This window comes from Asterias amurensis, chromosome 6 (assembly GCF_032118995.1).
Source record: "Asterias amurensis chromosome 6, ASM3211899v1".
Lineage (NCBI taxonomy): Eukaryota > Metazoa > Echinodermata > Asteroidea > Forcipulatida > Asteriidae > Asterias > Asterias amurensis.
This window is the reverse complement of record NC_092653.1, coordinates 2,365,312-2,381,869: the sequence shown is the minus strand read 5'-3', so window position 1 is coordinate 2,381,869 and position 16,558 is coordinate 2,365,312. Positions and strand designations below refer to the sequence as shown.

The window sequence follows — 16,558 nt, the reverse complement described above, 5'->3', positions numbered from 1 at the left end:
TATTATCATGTCCAATCTACATAAAATCCACCTCCGGTTATGATTGTGAATGGTATCAGCTGATCTGCAATTGAACAATCACCCCCCCCCCCAATTGTGTACTTGTTTACGTGTAAAGTAAACCAATGACGTGTGGAAAATTGTATGACGGGTGTGCAAAGAAATGTGACACAACTCAAATCTGGGTTTAAGTGCTCATCAAAAAAATGAAAACAAGAGCTTTCAAATAACACCCAACCGGCAAAAATTGTGGTTAGAGCCTAACTAACAAATGTTTCAGGCTTGTATGTTTCGTTTTGGGGCACCAAGGCATTTTCCCCATGGGGATATTGAAAATTTTTACTGTAGCATTTCAAGGACACCAAGGCAATGGCCTCAGTGAAGTATCATGCCTGATGTTTACATGTAAGGCATCACATTAGTATACACATATTGACCGGCTTCAATATGTGTTTATATTGACCGGCTTCAATATGTGTTTATATTGACCGGATTCAATATGTGTTTTATAACAGCTCGGTCTTAAATGTCAAATAAGAACATAAATCAGGAAAATAAATGAGTTATGTAGTTGCTGTTCATGGTTCATATCAAGAGAGGGCGCTGTAACCGGGCACTATTTTCAAAGACTAGTGCCCGCTCGGGTACTAGTTCCCGCAAAACATGCGCGCGCAATCACTAGACTATATTAGTTCATCCCACGTGACCGTTTTTCAGCCAACCAGAATACAGAACAAACAAGAGGTGTGTTATAATGTGATATGATAGGTTTTTTTTCTGTTGTCTTCACTTATAATGCCATTTCACTATTTCTGAAAAGTGCCTGATTTGGGTTTTTGTGTTGTGTTTATTTTTCTGTAGTGAGAGTTTCTTTGCGGTCAAGGGAGCTGCCCTTGTCCTTCCTCGAAGCAATGAGTCAAGACCCATCAAGAAAAACCCAAGTAAGTTTAAAGAATGGTGTAGTGTACGTTCCTTCTTGTTAATTAGTAATTTCAGATAAAAGAATTAATCAAGGTAGGAATTTTGTAATTGAATTTTCTTTTAATGATTGACTAACTTTTAATAGATCAGTCAATACTCTTTTTTTTGATGTAGTTTAATCAATGACTATGCGTGATTAATTGAGTGATAATGGTCTCCAAAAAGCAGCGCTTTTCAAGTAGAGACCCCCATGATATGTGCCGCTTAATTTGTTTAAATTGTACACAGACACAAATTCATTGTGTTACATGCTCTAAGTTGCATGATGAGGAAATTCCGATATAAAAGACAAATTCAGATTGTCCTCCCTCCGGATTGCTAATAATTCAAATGATTAGAGGATGATATTGATGACATTGAATGTATTAAACATTGATCACACTACCCTTTAACACATACACATCATTTAAACGTAGTGCCATACACTCCTCACTGCGCCATGAAAATTCAATCGATTTTCGGCCGTATCCTGATCAGACAGTTATTGATCACACTATTCACTTGGGTGTATTGATATATAACTTATCACTCCGATCGATCACACTTTCGATCGATCACACTTTCGATCGATCACACTTTCGATCACACTAGTCACTCTAAACATATAGGGCTAAATACTTATCGCTAAAATCATTTGGTTTCACAAATCACTCTAATCATTATTGATCAATCAATCAATCAATCAATCAAACTTGTCACTCAGATCAATTGATCATAAATACATATTGATCACACTTATCATTGTAATCAAATACATTATTACTCATTTTTATAATTATATTGATTACAAAATAAATAGTATTGATCGCACGAATCACTTGGATCACATAAGATGTGACACCAACTGCATTTTTATCAACACGTACGTTGATCAAATCACAACCTTTAAAACCTGTAACATCCTCATAACAATCACACATTACCAAAAAAAAAGGCAGACTTTATAAGTTCCCATGACCCTTTCCTGCAAAGGAATCTAAGTTTCATCTTTAGGGTCCCAGGATCGTACTGCCATAATGACCCCCAAACCCTAGACCCACCAAACCCTAGACCAATAACTCTCCAGCACTACTAATGAAGCCCCTCGGGACATGATCATTTCACCAGAGGAATTAGTTTCACTGAGTCAACATTTGCCAATCACTGTATCAATATTTTGGTTCTGAATTCTCCTTGAGTTTCCAAGGAGATTAATCCTTACCAATTTGTTGTGGACTCACAATCTAAGTTAATTAATAGGAACTTATGAAGCAATGACGTATCTGGACTATCTGAGGTCATTAGTGCAATTTGTATGGATTTTACCAAATTGCTTAAATTGCATATTTTGGAGGTCCTGGTAACTGAAGTAAATTGATCAAGAGTGGTCTTCACAGTATTGCTCTGTGATTTTCACCTTTTTTCTCTCAAAAACTTGTGAGTTACGTATGAGGCTGAAAAAAACTTGATCTACAAAGGTATCACAACCCTTGAATGACCTTTTTGATCATTGGAGTATGAAATTGCAGTTAACGGCCTTGTGGCAATGAGTCAACAACATTATATATAGATTGGGTCTGGTTCATCATTATAAATTATTGTTATTGACATGGGGATTGATAAATTACTCCACATAACATTATTGATTTGGCACAAAATACATACTACATTGAGCCTTATACTAAGGGAATCAATGTGTTGTGAAGAGGTTTTCAACTAGTGGTTTCATCCCAACGAGGCCTGGTTCTTGATAATTTTACCGAGGTGAAGTCGAGGTAAATTATCAAGAACCAGGCCACGGCGGGTTTACACCACTAGTTGAAAACCGATTCAACACACTTTGATTCCCATTCATAAATAAATTTTCGGTCAAAAAACATCAACACTTTAAGGTCAAAAATTAAAGTAAATGCAAAAGTTTTCGTAGTCAAAACCAATAACTGTTTCGGTTGAATTGGCCATTGGTTTATCACTAAATAATAATAATAATAAGACTTGTAATGCGCACATATCCACCCTGCTGGGTGTTCAAGGCGCAGTAAAACCAAAACCAAAACAAAAAACAAAACACAACACAAAGAAAAACAAAATAAATTAGTCATTGAAAACCTGTGACATAAGATAAGTTTTGAGAAAAGACTTGAATTTTACAGTACAAAGACAAGACCGAAGATTAAGTGGTAGCCAGTGACTGAAACACTTTGTGTTTACATCTGCCAAAATGCACCCAAGGCTATACATGTAATATATATTTGTTAAAATAAATATTGAGTAACTCTTGGTAGATCTTGTTATCAACAAACTCAAACACTTTTTATTCTTCATTGACAAGGTGCTAAGTAAAGAATAATTGATCCCAAAATAAGGTTAATATTGAACTGTTACATCAGTGGTTTTCAAACTCTTGTTCAAAACGTGGACACTAACAAAATGCGTATCCATGATTATGGCTGCACACGTAAGTGAACAGATCAACAAACGTAAACAAATAAGAATGTAAACAAAGATATATATGTAAATGAACCCCATAGACAAGAGAATTCGTTTGGCGTTGAACAAAGGAAAATTGTCTAGAGGGGGATTTGAACTAACAACCTCCGGATTAATATGCCAGTGCTCTACCAACTGAGCTATATCTAGCCCTATGTTGGTGGTCTCTCTATTTTGTCGATATCAAGAAAATGGGCACACATTTTTGTACTAAGGTTTCATTTATGTTCTTTCACAAGTATGTTGACAAAAGGACCGAAAGGTAAAGTGTTCAAGTGTTGATGAGGATAAAATTTCTTCTGATATTTCATCCAAAAAGGATGTACTGGTGTCATTCTAGGAAACAAAGTGTCATTACAATGCCCTCTAAAACAACATGGGCTGGAAGTTGAATGAGTATGTGGGAACCAAATGCCATTGTTCTTTGTTTTCCAACCTATGGATGACCTTTCAAAACAAAGCTTTCATTTCAGAAAGCAGGAGTGTGAATTAAATACAATTGTAGTACAAGATGTGATAGTACACTTTGTTGTCAAACCAAAGCAAACATAGAGGGTAAAGGGACATTACAGAATTGGTTTTGCTAACAAAATAGTTGCTGGCAGTGTAAGCACTTAATGTAATCCACCCTATAGCCTACATAAACTGACAAACCTGTAGAAGTTTGAGATCGATCAGCCATTTGGGTCACGAGAGAATAGTGAAAAACCGTTAATATATTTTGCATGGCATTTGATGCAAACAAAAAATGAATAAAACGCTCACTGGCGTGAAATTAGATTATTTCTCATCAAATATGACATTTCAGACAGAAATATTTCAAGGGTTGTTTTCTACTATCATCGTTAGACTGTGTAAATCGATCTGTGATCTTCACAATTTTTTTTTCTTACCAATTCTGTAATGTTCCTGAAAGTTTGGGTCACACTCTTGACTTGCAAAATGGCAACCGAACACCATTGTTTCTCTTTCACTCTGAATGATCTAGAGTATGGGCTCAAAGCGATGAATCGTTGAAACTTTCAAGCAAACATTTGGCATCGATTTATCTTCGTTTCCAAGATGGATAAATATGTGGATAATGTTTTCAGAACCCGGTTTGATTCCTTAACTTGGAGGTGGGGTACCTAATAAAGGTGAAATGCCATCATTTCAACAAGAGGTCTACAATTTGTATTCTAGTTTCAGATCTTTTTGTTAGCAATGGCTCTGAACCTGCCATTATCTGATTGTTTTAAGTACTCAGTTCTGAATTAAGTTGACTCAATTAAGGGCAGATACACAGTATAAGATATCACCATTATGACAAGTTGGATAGTAATTGATAAATTTATCATCGTTCTTGTACACAAAATAAATATGAAAACAAATTACTTAAATTAAGAAATCTACATTAGCATGCCCTAAGTCTACATCAAGGCAACGACTTAACCTCTCGCCTATGCTGTTAAATCAAATCAACTTGTGACAATCTAATAAAACTACTTATCACGTTATCCAGGTCGGTTAAGAATTGGGCCATGACGTTGTTAAGCTTTAAACTCGCTGTGTATACAACATATTGGGTTCAAAGCCCTTCCAGTGTAGATAAGTCAACACTAAAAGTACCTCCTTGCCCTACAAGGGAAAAGGGACGTCTTCGGTTCTTAGGTCATGACATTTTTATTTTCTTCGGGGCACAACACCAGATTTTTTTCTAGAGTGTAGAATTGGATTGAGTGGGTTATAGCATAGTGTAAGGACAGAGATAGACACATGTGTGGTGGCGTGGGCGATGTTGTGACTGTAGCCATAATGCTAATCTGTTTGGGATTTGGTCCGGACCTGATGTGATAAGCCATTTATTTGCTGAAGGAACTCATCAAGGGTGAATTGATTTTCCTAATTTGAATAAATGTGAGACGCTTAAAGGAAATGACCAGCAATTTTTTTTTTTTTTTTGCCGTCTTTTCCACAGATTTCCCCTTATATAGTCTGCCTCATCCACTAATTAATTTCATTTCTCCCTCTCCCCACCGTTGGTTTTGTGTTTCCAACCTCTTGTTTAGCTAGGGCCCCCCCCCCCTTGCCACCCCATCTCCCTGGTCTCATCCTCCATTGTTCATCCCTTGCCTTTTTGTCGGCTTTTTGCCTAGCTCTCTATTTTAGAAAGTACATGTAGAATTAGCTGATTGCAAACAACTGATCAACCAAAAGGACCTACAATGTACGGAATAAATGCAAAGTGTATAATGGCTTTAATGTCTTTCCAGTTGACTGCACTTTGTATGTTGTTTTGTCATTTTAGCCTTGCTTTCTACAAGGCTCAATGACAAAACAACAGACGTAAAAAGGTTGGAGTCGAAACTCGGGCCAATATCAATAACTATTTTTTTGCATATTTTTTTTCTCCAAAGAATTTGAAACAAATTACTTTTAAAAATAGTGACATTTACAACTTTCATGTGGCATTTAGTAGTCACCTTTGTTGCAATGGTGCTTGGTAAACTATTGTACACCTACTGAAAATTTCTCATGTTTATTGACATGTACACATGTATACTTTAACAAGCAACGATTTTCGTCCAGCAATTTTGCAGAGCAAAAACCTTTTGACTGGAAATTTTTCTGCACGCTGAATGCAAATATTGAGTAGCGAATGATGATTTTTGAGTAGCAGCTGCGCATTTTGCAGAGCATTTTGCTTTGAATTCCGTACAAAAGATCCTTTCTCTTACACCACAAAGAAGCATTTATGGACAACATTTGTTTCCTTTGAACTTCATTACCCGAAAACCTTGTTTACACTCATTATTTTTCCCCAAGGCCTACCACTACCAGGTACCTGGAAGTTTGGGTGTGTTACAATTTGAACTAATACTTCTCAGGTCAACAGGAAGTAAACAAGTCTGTACAATACATTACCATACATCAGCACCAATACAAACACTTTATCAAAGTGTGAAGTGTTTTGGACAAGTGTATTTTTTTTTACGACACCTAGCAAAAAGCTTTTAAAGGGTCATTGAAAAACAAACAGAATGGCACTGGAAAGCTAGTGGGTGAAGAGACAAGAATGTTGGGGTAAAGTCAATAAGTTTGGCTTGGTTGTTATTTGAATAAAGCAGGTAATTTTTTAACAAAAAACTGTTGCCATTTATTAAAGGCTTTGAAGGACTTTTACAAACTGGAAATAGATTTTAAAATTGTGCATTTTAATATTATTGCAAACTCAATTTTTTATTTTTATTTTTTTTGATAGAAATTTTAGCAGGTACTGCTTAGCAAGATTATTCTGTGCTTAGTGAAAGTGTTTGTTTACATGAATTGTGTGCATTGTGGTATATTGTATGTTGATAATGTACTTTGATGTGGAATTAAAGTGAATTTCAACACATGTTGGCTTGATGATCAAGCCATAGCTATTAACTTCTGCGCCTTGAACACCCAGCAGGGTGGATATGTGCGCATTACAAGTCTTATTATTATTATTATTATTATTATTATTATTATTATTATTAACTTGAACACTGCCCAACATGAAGTTTTCTGTTTGAAGGCAAAGTTTTTTTTTTTTTTTTTTGGTTTTTGGAAAGTTTCAGTTGTTTTCATCATAAGTAAATGTATAATCAAACCACATGTAACTATGAAAGTTTCATTTCAAAAGGTGTTGGCGTTTTTGAGATTTCTAAAAGAAAAATGGAGGGGTTCTGTCTGCACAGGAAGCATAGTCCAGAATCGGAACACACAATCCACATAATCTCAGATTGAAATGTTGTTTAATTCCTTTCTCTAAAACCACATTCCTCAGAAGGGAATCTTTTCTAAAGTTGTTTATCAACAACCGCAGTGGTTTCTACCAAGAAAGATTTATTGTCATAATGTTTTTGAGTCATTACCAAAGTTATACCCTTTAAAAGACCAGAGCAGCTTTTGCAGTGATTTTAATTCTTTCTTGCCTTCTGTTTTTATTCTAGTCGTTGGTGAGTTATCCAATCATCTTCAGAGCATGTTCTTATTACTACGGAGCGTGGATAGAATGACACTGGTAAGTTCAAGAATTCATTCACGGAAGGGACCGTATTAATTTCATAACAAGTGTTTTAACAGCCTAAAGGCCCGGTCCCGTGGCAGCGATAACGAGAACGAGAACGATAACGATAACTACGCTAAGAGAACGCATTATATTGGTTGAATGAGCGTGTGCGTATTCTGCGTGGAACAATTCAACCAATAGAATGCGTTCTCTCTGCGTCGTGATCGTTATCGTTTTTGTTATCGCTGCAGTGTGACTTAGCCGAGTTGTATGAAGTGATATGACTCTAGGAAGTAATTAAGGCGATACACGATGGTTGCTTTCCTAGCTCCTGACCAAGGTCTTTATTCTTGCGTACCACTTTATAAGAAGGAAGATAACACAGTGGTGTACCATGCACATGGGCAGGATAAAGTAGTCCCATATCACAGCAGGGATCAACATGATTGCTTAATGGACACACTTTTCTTTACATCCCATGTGAAGGACAAAGCATGGTTAGGTGTTTTGCTTAAAGGCAGTGGACACTATTGGTAATTGTCAAAGACTATCCTTTGCAGTTGGTGTATCTCAACATATGCATAAAATACCTAACCTGTGAAAATTTGAGCTCAATCGGTCAACGAAATTGCGAGATAATAATGAAAGAAAAAATCTGAGGTCTCGAAATCAAATTCGTGGAAAGTTATTTCTTTCTCAAAAACTATGGCACTTCACAGGGAGCCGGTTCTCACTATGCTTTATACCATCAACCTCTACCCCTTACTCGTTACCAAGTAAGGTTTTATGCTAATAGTTATTTTGAGTAATTACACATAGTGTCCACTGCCTTTAAGGTTCTTAGTCTCACGACCTGGACTCGAACCCACACTCTGCTGATCAAATACACCAAAGCTTGAGTTTGGTGCTCTTAACCGCTTGACCATGTACTGTACCCTGACCATTCCTCAGGCCAACCCAATGCCCTTTAGTCACACTTACCTTTTAACTCCAGGGTTCAATCTGATGTTAGTTACCGGTTACCAGGTCACATGTACTTCGTTTCTACCCCTGTATTTATTTCCCTGTTGCTAAGAGGACATCCTGTAGTTCCTGGTACACAGAGAAATAAAATTCTTGCCAAAGTTTACTCCCACATTGTTTTATTTTATTTACATGTCTGGTATCATATTATGGTCTTATATGGAAATCCTTCTGAAGTACTTCAGATACATGTAGAACAAATAAACTTAAATTACACTTGAATAATAATTTGTGTATTTGATCTTGAGTTTGCTGTTGTTTTATGAGTGACTTCCTTTTTAGTTGTCCAGTTATTGTTTGCTCAGTGCTTTTTTAGTCTAGGTTTATATTTTTAAAAATGTTTAAGTGTATAAGTGTCTAATTACTTTTTACGTATATTGGTGGGTTTTTATAAGGAAAAGGCCAAAAGAAATAATCAATTCAGGGACAATTAAGTTGTATTGTATTGTACTTTAATTAAGAAGAGTCCAGTTTCGGATTGTCTGTAGGGGGAAAAATGTTGAAAAAAACTGAAGCCTTAGGCAGTTGCAATTTATTGTTGTGACTCTGTTCTTTGTCTCAACATTCAAGATGTATAAGACGTTACATTATTAGTATAGCATACATCCACAATCACAAGAACACCCTTGCAGGGTATACTTTTTTGAACTGTCAAAGACTGGTATCCCATCCTGAATTAGTGTTTCCCAACATATGCACAACGTTTTGCTCAATTGGTCATCGAAGGAAATCGTGAAAGAAAAAACATTCTTGTTGCATAGAATGTGTGCTTTGAGATTCCTGAGAATGACAAACTACCTCTTTCATTATGCACTACATTACTTTAAAAGGGGGTTTGTTCTAACAACATTTTATAATAGCAACAGCTCTTCAGTGCTGTTAACCAATTAAGTTGTTATGGTCATTATTAAATTGTTGAGTAATTACCAAAAGTACACCCTGCCCTTACATATGTCCAAAATCCAAATCTTTCCTTTGCACATTTTCACGTAAATTTTATTTTTGAACGTTTTTATTTTTTATTTTTGATGTCAGGCTGTACGACTAGAGAGCATGCATGATGAACACGTCCGCTACATCATACTAGTGTCCTGCAATGGAGTTCAAGATACGGAAGAAACTATTATCATCGGTGTGGATATTATATCAAACAGCGCCTCCATTGGCCTGGTTCTGCCAATCTACTGTGAGACAGGTATCCAGCTAGATGGGGATGGGTGAGTACTATTAAGATAATAATAGGGAGGTTTAGATGCACGTTACGCGAGGAAATACGTGAACATGAACGTCAGAAAATTGTTATTAAAGTCTCACGTTTTTAACTTACCATTTTTCACGTCAGGTACAGACGTGCAGACATCATACATGAGCATGAAGTAAGCCCAAAGTGGTGACGCCACCTAGAAACAACACAATTTTTGCTTGCGTAATGTGCTTCTAAACCTCCTTAATTACTCCATTTATGTACAGTTAAAATCTCTCATTTTTAGGTATGGTTCAGAAAGAAACTAGTGAGACTATTAAGTAACTCGTTGATCAGATTCTACCCAGGATTCTTAGCTGGAAATGTTGTTAAAAATGCTTTTGCTGAGCCAAACTATGCAGGAAACCAGTCAAAGACTGAACATGTGTATGTTATATTGTGTTTTGGGTGGTAACCTTAATCTGGTAAGCAAAATTGTTTTGTTCTGAGTCATATGAAATGAAAATCCACCGGTATATAGATCGAGTGGGATTTAACCCCAAGAACTTTGTCATTCTATAGCAGATGTCTTTACACCTAGACTGCCCTGCTGGCCCAATTTGAGTCCAGTCAGGCCTGTATGCTTCGTTTTTGAAAGGGCAAGGGCACCAAGGCATTTTCTCTTTGGCAAAGGGCACCCTATGAGGACATTGTAAATTTCTACTGGAGCATTTTAAGGGCACCAAGGCAATGGCAAGGGTCAACGGAGGCAATCGCCTCCATTGCCTCTGTGAAGTGTCAGGCCTGGGATATTTTAGCAGAGGGTATTTAAACACTTTTAGTATATTTGAATCAGGGATAAAGAAAATTGTTTATTTTTACTGATATTTGATGTGTGTTAAGCCTTCCCTCCATGGTATACTCTCCAGTACTTTCTTGAGACCTTTGAAAAAAATCCACAGGCACTTTATGTGATGGAATGGACAGGCACTTTATGTGATTGATCGATACTGAATAACCAGAAAAGATAAAGGACACTGAAGTGATCCCAAGTCTAGCAGTTTTCTAATGTTTTCTTGCATTGTATTTTTCTTTCTTTTTGCAGAGGTTTCAGTGTTTGTACCAAGAATCACACCCATACATTCAAGCCAGTTTCCGTACAAGCTCTATGGTAAGACAACTAGCCATTTGTACAATCCAATAATAATAATAATAATATAGTTTTTCTCGGTCAATTTCGGAAAATGAGCAGCCATTTTAACCACCAGAATATTCTATTTCGCGCGAAATCGAATGCTACTGAAAAGGGTCATTCGATTTCATTTTATGATTAGTCAAATGTAATGTTGTGTCATTCGATTTCACAAAATAATCATTCAATTTAGTAATTCATCAAAGCAGCATTCAAATTCGCAGACGCTTCTTGATGCGTGTGTGTCGCGTAAAAGAATGTTGATACGCTAAATTGAACTGAGTGCTAAATTAATTTGGCTCGACTCAAAACGAAATTGAATGACCGAATTCTGAATTTGAAACGCCGTATTAACTGATAAGGTAAAATAGCTTTAATCCGAATGCAGGAAAATAAAACTGACTGCTCATTTGCCGAATTTGACCGAGATAACCTATAATAACTGGTCCTTATATCGCATTTTACAATATTAAGGTGTCAATTTGCTTTTGATCATTTAGGCAATAACATTCCCGTAATCTTTCTCAGCTCCCTGGTGAGTATACAGCCTAGGGCTGCCGTGGCGCTCCGAAGACTTTTTCAAGCACAATATCTATCTGTACCCTCGCAGGTACCCATTTATAACGCTGGGTGGAGAGAAGCAATTATAGTTAAGCACCTTGCTCAAGGAAACAAGTGTCATGACCAAGACCTGAACCCACACTCCAATGACCTAACCACTAGAACTTTAATCCGATGCTCTAAACCACTCGGCCATGACACCCCTTACGAAACCTACCCCTACCCGTAGTTTCAGACCAGGGGCCAATTTCATAGAGCTGCTTAAGCAAAAAATTTGCTTAAGCACGAAAATAGCTCGCTTATTTTACACATGTTACTGGCCAAAATTTCCTGCCATATACATTGCTTATGACTAGTATTAAGCTGTTAGCATTACAATTGAGTGGAGTCTTGGCCGGTAATCTGATTTTACTAAGCAATGAAATTTTTGCTTAAGCAAAAATCTTTGCTTAAGCAGCTCTATGAAATTGGGCCCTATTTGTCAGCGATGACTTTCACCCCTATTTGTATTTTGTCCTGTTTCTTATAGGTCCGCTATGCAAGCTGTTCACTCTGGACTCTCAACAGCTCAGAAGTATAACTACTTTGCAGGAGGCCTTCATTTGACCTGGATTGGTTACTATGAATCTAGAGTACATACAGACACACTACGCATCAAAGAGTGGCATCTAATGCCTGAATTAGAGGTCACCCAGCCCCACGACTTTGCCCCTCTGTTTGCCGGAGAGTAAGTTCAGAATTTGATATAATTTTTGTAATAATGTTTTATCTCTAATAGATGTTAAATTAGCATCGGGGATAAAGAAGGTCATGGGTTCAAATCTTAAAGGAACACGTTGCCTTGGATCGGACGAGTTGGTCTATAAAAAGCGTTTGTAGCCGTTTGTTGTAAAATGCATTTCCAACCATATTATGGTTGGAAAGATGATTTAAAAGTAGAATACAATGATCCACACATATTTGCCTCGAAATTGCGTGGTTTTCCTTTTACTTTGCGAACTAACACAAGCGGCCATTTATGGGAGTCAAATTTTTGATTCCCATAAATGGCCGACCGTGTTTATCGACGAGGAGAGAGGAAAACCACGCAATTTCGAGTGATACTTGTGTGGAACATTATATTCTACTTTTAAAATATCTTTCTAATTATATGCATTTTATAACAAATGGTTACAAACGCTTTTCAAAGACCAACTCGACCGATCCAAGGCAACGTGTTCCTTTAAACGAGTGGTTCACTGTGAATTTTGTTCACAGAACTTAGGGAAGTACATGTATACAGTGCTTACAAACATCAGTGCAATGGTAAAACCAAAACATATTTTAAGAGATGTTAAATTTGCATCGGGGATAAAGAATATTATTATTTTTATTTTTTTACCCATACACCGATGTGTGTTAGCACTGTATACTCAGTGCTTTCCCGAGTTACATGCCTGTGATATTTTTTTCACAGGACTCGGGAAAGTTCTGAGTATACAGTGCTAACTGACACATCGGTGTATGGGTAAAAAACAAATAATAATAATACAAAACATATTAATTTGTGTCTTTTACAAGAGAGCAGTGTGTAATATTGTCTGATGGTTATTATTATCATTATATGTAGTATTTGTGTTAGTGAAACCATGCCTCATAAGTGAAATTACTTATTGTAGCTAAGCTTGGGCGATATCACGATATTATCGAATATCGCAATATTAATTTGGAAACGATTTCGAACGAAATATCGATATATCGCGATATATCGCGAGTATTGCAATCCTAGCTGAGACATCTTGCCCCCATAGGTTTGGGCCCCCATAGGTTTGGAGTAAAACCAGAAGAATAGGTCATTATAACACCTCTTTTATGTTATGATTGTCTCTTCTACAACTTTCACTGGGAGTTTGAAGACTGATGATGTCAAATTTAATTAATCGCGATTATATCGAATATCGCGATATATTATCTGCGGTATATCGTGAATAAAATAATTCGATATCGCCCAAGCTTAATTGTAGCTTGGAAGCATGGGGAAACCTGTAAGCAGGAGTGCTTGCTAAGTTAACCAAAAACACCGGTGTTAACCCCTACTCTTCCTCAATAGTTGATCTAGGTTCTTTTATGTGCAATACCAATTTATAATTATGCCTACAAATCAGCATTACGATGATAACAAAAAATCTATGACTCAATCTTTCACTGGTATTTGGTCAGCGGATTACCAGTATGGGAGAACATGACCCTACATACAGTGGAGTGACAATTTACCTGAAATGTTTCATCTTCTTTTTCAGTGGCCATTATTGTCCGAGTGATCGAGAATTGACCGAGCAGCTCATCTATTTGAAAATTAAAGACGTCTTAGCGTCACAAGATCTGGACAACATCACCTGCCTACAGGTTGGTGCAGATGAAATAAATTATCTGAATCTGTTAAAGAAATTGCTAACCACTCTAAGCCAATCTCAAATGAATCCATTTTATTCAAACGGCAGGTGGTGTTAGATTTGTTACAACTCAATTAAAGATGGCGAGTGTATTTCATTGATTTGAATTTACTTTATTTGAACCGGTCCAAGAACTACTCAAATTGTTCCATGTTTTTATTATCAAGTAATGGCACCCCAGAACAAATATATTGACTAATAAATAGACAATGTTTTGTTCAAACCCATAACTATTATTATATAAAACTGCTTTGTTTTTATGCAGCAGTCTCACAAAGTCAGTTTTGAGTCATATACAACTCTGATGAAGGAATGATAATAAAAATGTATTTTCTGTACACTTCCCAAATATAAAGGGTTTTAGAAATTCACAAAATTGTTTTCCAAAACCCCCAGGGCCCAATTTCATAGAGCTGCTAAGCACGGAAATGTGCTTAGTATGCAATTTCTTCCTCGATAAAAACAGGATTACCAACCAAATTTACATTTGATGCATTTTCCTTGTTGCTAGTATTCAGCAGTTGTTTGCTTATGCTGAAAATCACATGGAAATTTAGTTGGTAATCCTGTTTTTATCAAGGAAGAAATTGTCATGCTAAGCAAATTTTTGTGCTTAGCAGCTCTTTGAAATTGGGTCCTGGTTCAGCCTTGGTATTCTAGAAACCTTTGACCAATTTCTTTGGTAAAACAAATGATTCAGAAGGTCCGGGGGCCTAAAATTACTCAGCACTAGGTCAAGCAATTCAGTCTTAAGCTTGGTTCATACTTCTTGCAAATGCAAAGCCAATTTTGACGTCACAGCACTATTTTCCTTGCGAATGTTTCGCAGGAGTCGAGCACATCTCAACCGATGCGGAATTATTTGCTACGATTTTGTCAAAATTCGTAGTGCATTGGCATACGCAGGAAGTATGAACTGGGCTTTAATCAAGTCCAAAAAATTTGTTGTGAAGTGATATACATGAGAGAAGAAGATTTTGGAAGATTGAGATAAAATGAAGGCAAAAAGGTTTTGGGAATCTAAACCCTCACAGAGTAGACCCAGTTAAAGCCGGCCTTAGGTCAACCTTGCATCAACAAACTGACTTTTCAGCGACTGACTTTTCAGGAGCACACTGCGCCTGAGCTAAGACCATCGTGAACTTTTCAGTAGGTGATTATTTACGATCTGATTGTAACTGCGATGATTTTAGGACAATCTCAAATAGTCGCCGCTCGAAAAGATGAAGTCGCAAGAGTAAAACAATTTCAACTGGTACGACGTGATCCTGACAGTCGGGAACCAATCGTAGGCGCATGTTTTCTCAGTTGTTGTGACTTGAGTGTATTTTGTCTGTGCGTTGTCGACAGTTTGTTGGGGTGCAAGAAAATCGTAGATCGACCTGAGGCCGGCTGTAAGGCCCGGTCACACAGGCCCCGATAACGAGAACAAAAACGATAACGATATAAATGCACGCTTGCGATTGGTTGAATTTTTCCTTGCAGAAAATGCCCACGTCATTCAACCAATCGAGGGCGTGCATTTTAATCGTTATCGTTTTCGTTCTCGTTATCGGGGCCTGTGTGACCAGGCCTTAAGACTCACTTTTTCACCCTTTTCCTCTCTGAAGCTAAAGTCTTATTCCTTTAAATCTCCTCAAGGTGCGATTAAAACTAGAAGAGGAGATTGGTAAGAATCTCAAGGCATACAGACATTACATTGATGAGCAGCTAATCATCTACCTCAGGCAACTAGACTCGGCTTCCCTCATCTTTGATCATCTCTATCTGGTGAGTCACTCGGGCAGCTGCTTTGCTTGATCAATTTATTTGCTGAGAAGTACTTGGCAGGGAATGGTCACAAACAGAAAACATGACATAGCTTTTGGATTTGAATCGTCTTAACTGTAGGAAGAAAAATCTGCTTGTTGTTTGTTAATAGACCGTATTTTTTGATATGAAAGTTTCCATATTGTAGGGCAGACCATATGCGTGTCTAAATGCGTACATCAAAGCAGCTTGCAGTGCTCCCGGTTTGATTTCTATGGCACACGTACGCACATGCACACGCTCACAGACGCCATGTTGTAGGGTAGGTTTTTAAATGGTGACGCCATATTCAATACGGTCTATAGCAGAAGACTCAGTCTCGCATGTCTCCATGTGTAATTTGCAGTATTGTCTTTGTATTCACAGGGTTCAGAGTGGAATGCATCTCATCTCGCTGAGCTGGAGGCAAATGGGTAATGGTTTAAATCCTTTCGTTTCTATTGACTTTATTGTCAAATTACTCTACAACTGCATCTCAAAAGGCTTTTGAATACTCAGTCAAAATGAAGATATTTGTTTTGCATTTTGTAATCATATTCAAAAGTGGGATGTAAATCCACTGTAAAGCCGAGTTCTTTTTGTGAATGCGAATGCGAAGCGAACTTTTGTGATAAAAGATAAGCGCTTCCTTTCCAAATGTGACACAAAGCATTCACAGGAGGTATTAACCAGGGCCCAATTTCATGGCTCTGCTTACCGTAAGCACAGAATCAACGCTTACGGAAGCAAGCGTATTTCACGGGTTAGCGGCGAATTTTGACTTCTGCGCATGCGTACTTCACGTTACTAGGCATTCTATGCTTACAAGGCTAGCGCAGAAATTCGGCGCTTGCACGTTAGCGGGAAATCGGGATCGTAAGCGCAGAATTTGGCGGTAAGCAGAGCCATGAAAT

The 16,558-nt window shown here is 37.3% G+C and overlaps 1 protein-coding gene across 7 annotated transcripts in view; it reads left to right on the top strand.

Moving 5' to 3' along the window:
- The window catches only part of LOC139939143 (uncharacterized), a 58,707-nt gene that overhangs the window by 23,055 nt on the left and 19,094 nt on the right, over nucleotides 1-16,558 (top strand). For all 7 annotated transcript variants that reach the window (XM_071934900.1, XM_071934895.1, XM_071934896.1 and 4 more), the window contains 8 exons: nucleotides 862-941; nucleotides 7,407-7,477; nucleotides 9,524-9,705; nucleotides 10,777-10,842; nucleotides 11,954-12,151; nucleotides 13,704-13,809; nucleotides 15,498-15,626; nucleotides 16,032-16,078. In XM_071934900.1, coding sequence (XP_071791001.1) covers nucleotides 862-941; nucleotides 7,407-7,477; nucleotides 9,524-9,705; nucleotides 10,777-10,842; nucleotides 11,954-12,151; nucleotides 13,704-13,809; nucleotides 15,498-15,626; nucleotides 16,032-16,078 — 879 coding nt within the window. The remainder of the gene's footprint in view (nucleotides 1-861; nucleotides 942-7,406; nucleotides 7,478-9,523; nucleotides 9,706-10,776; nucleotides 10,843-11,953; nucleotides 12,152-13,703; nucleotides 13,810-15,497; nucleotides 15,627-16,031; nucleotides 16,079-16,558) is intronic.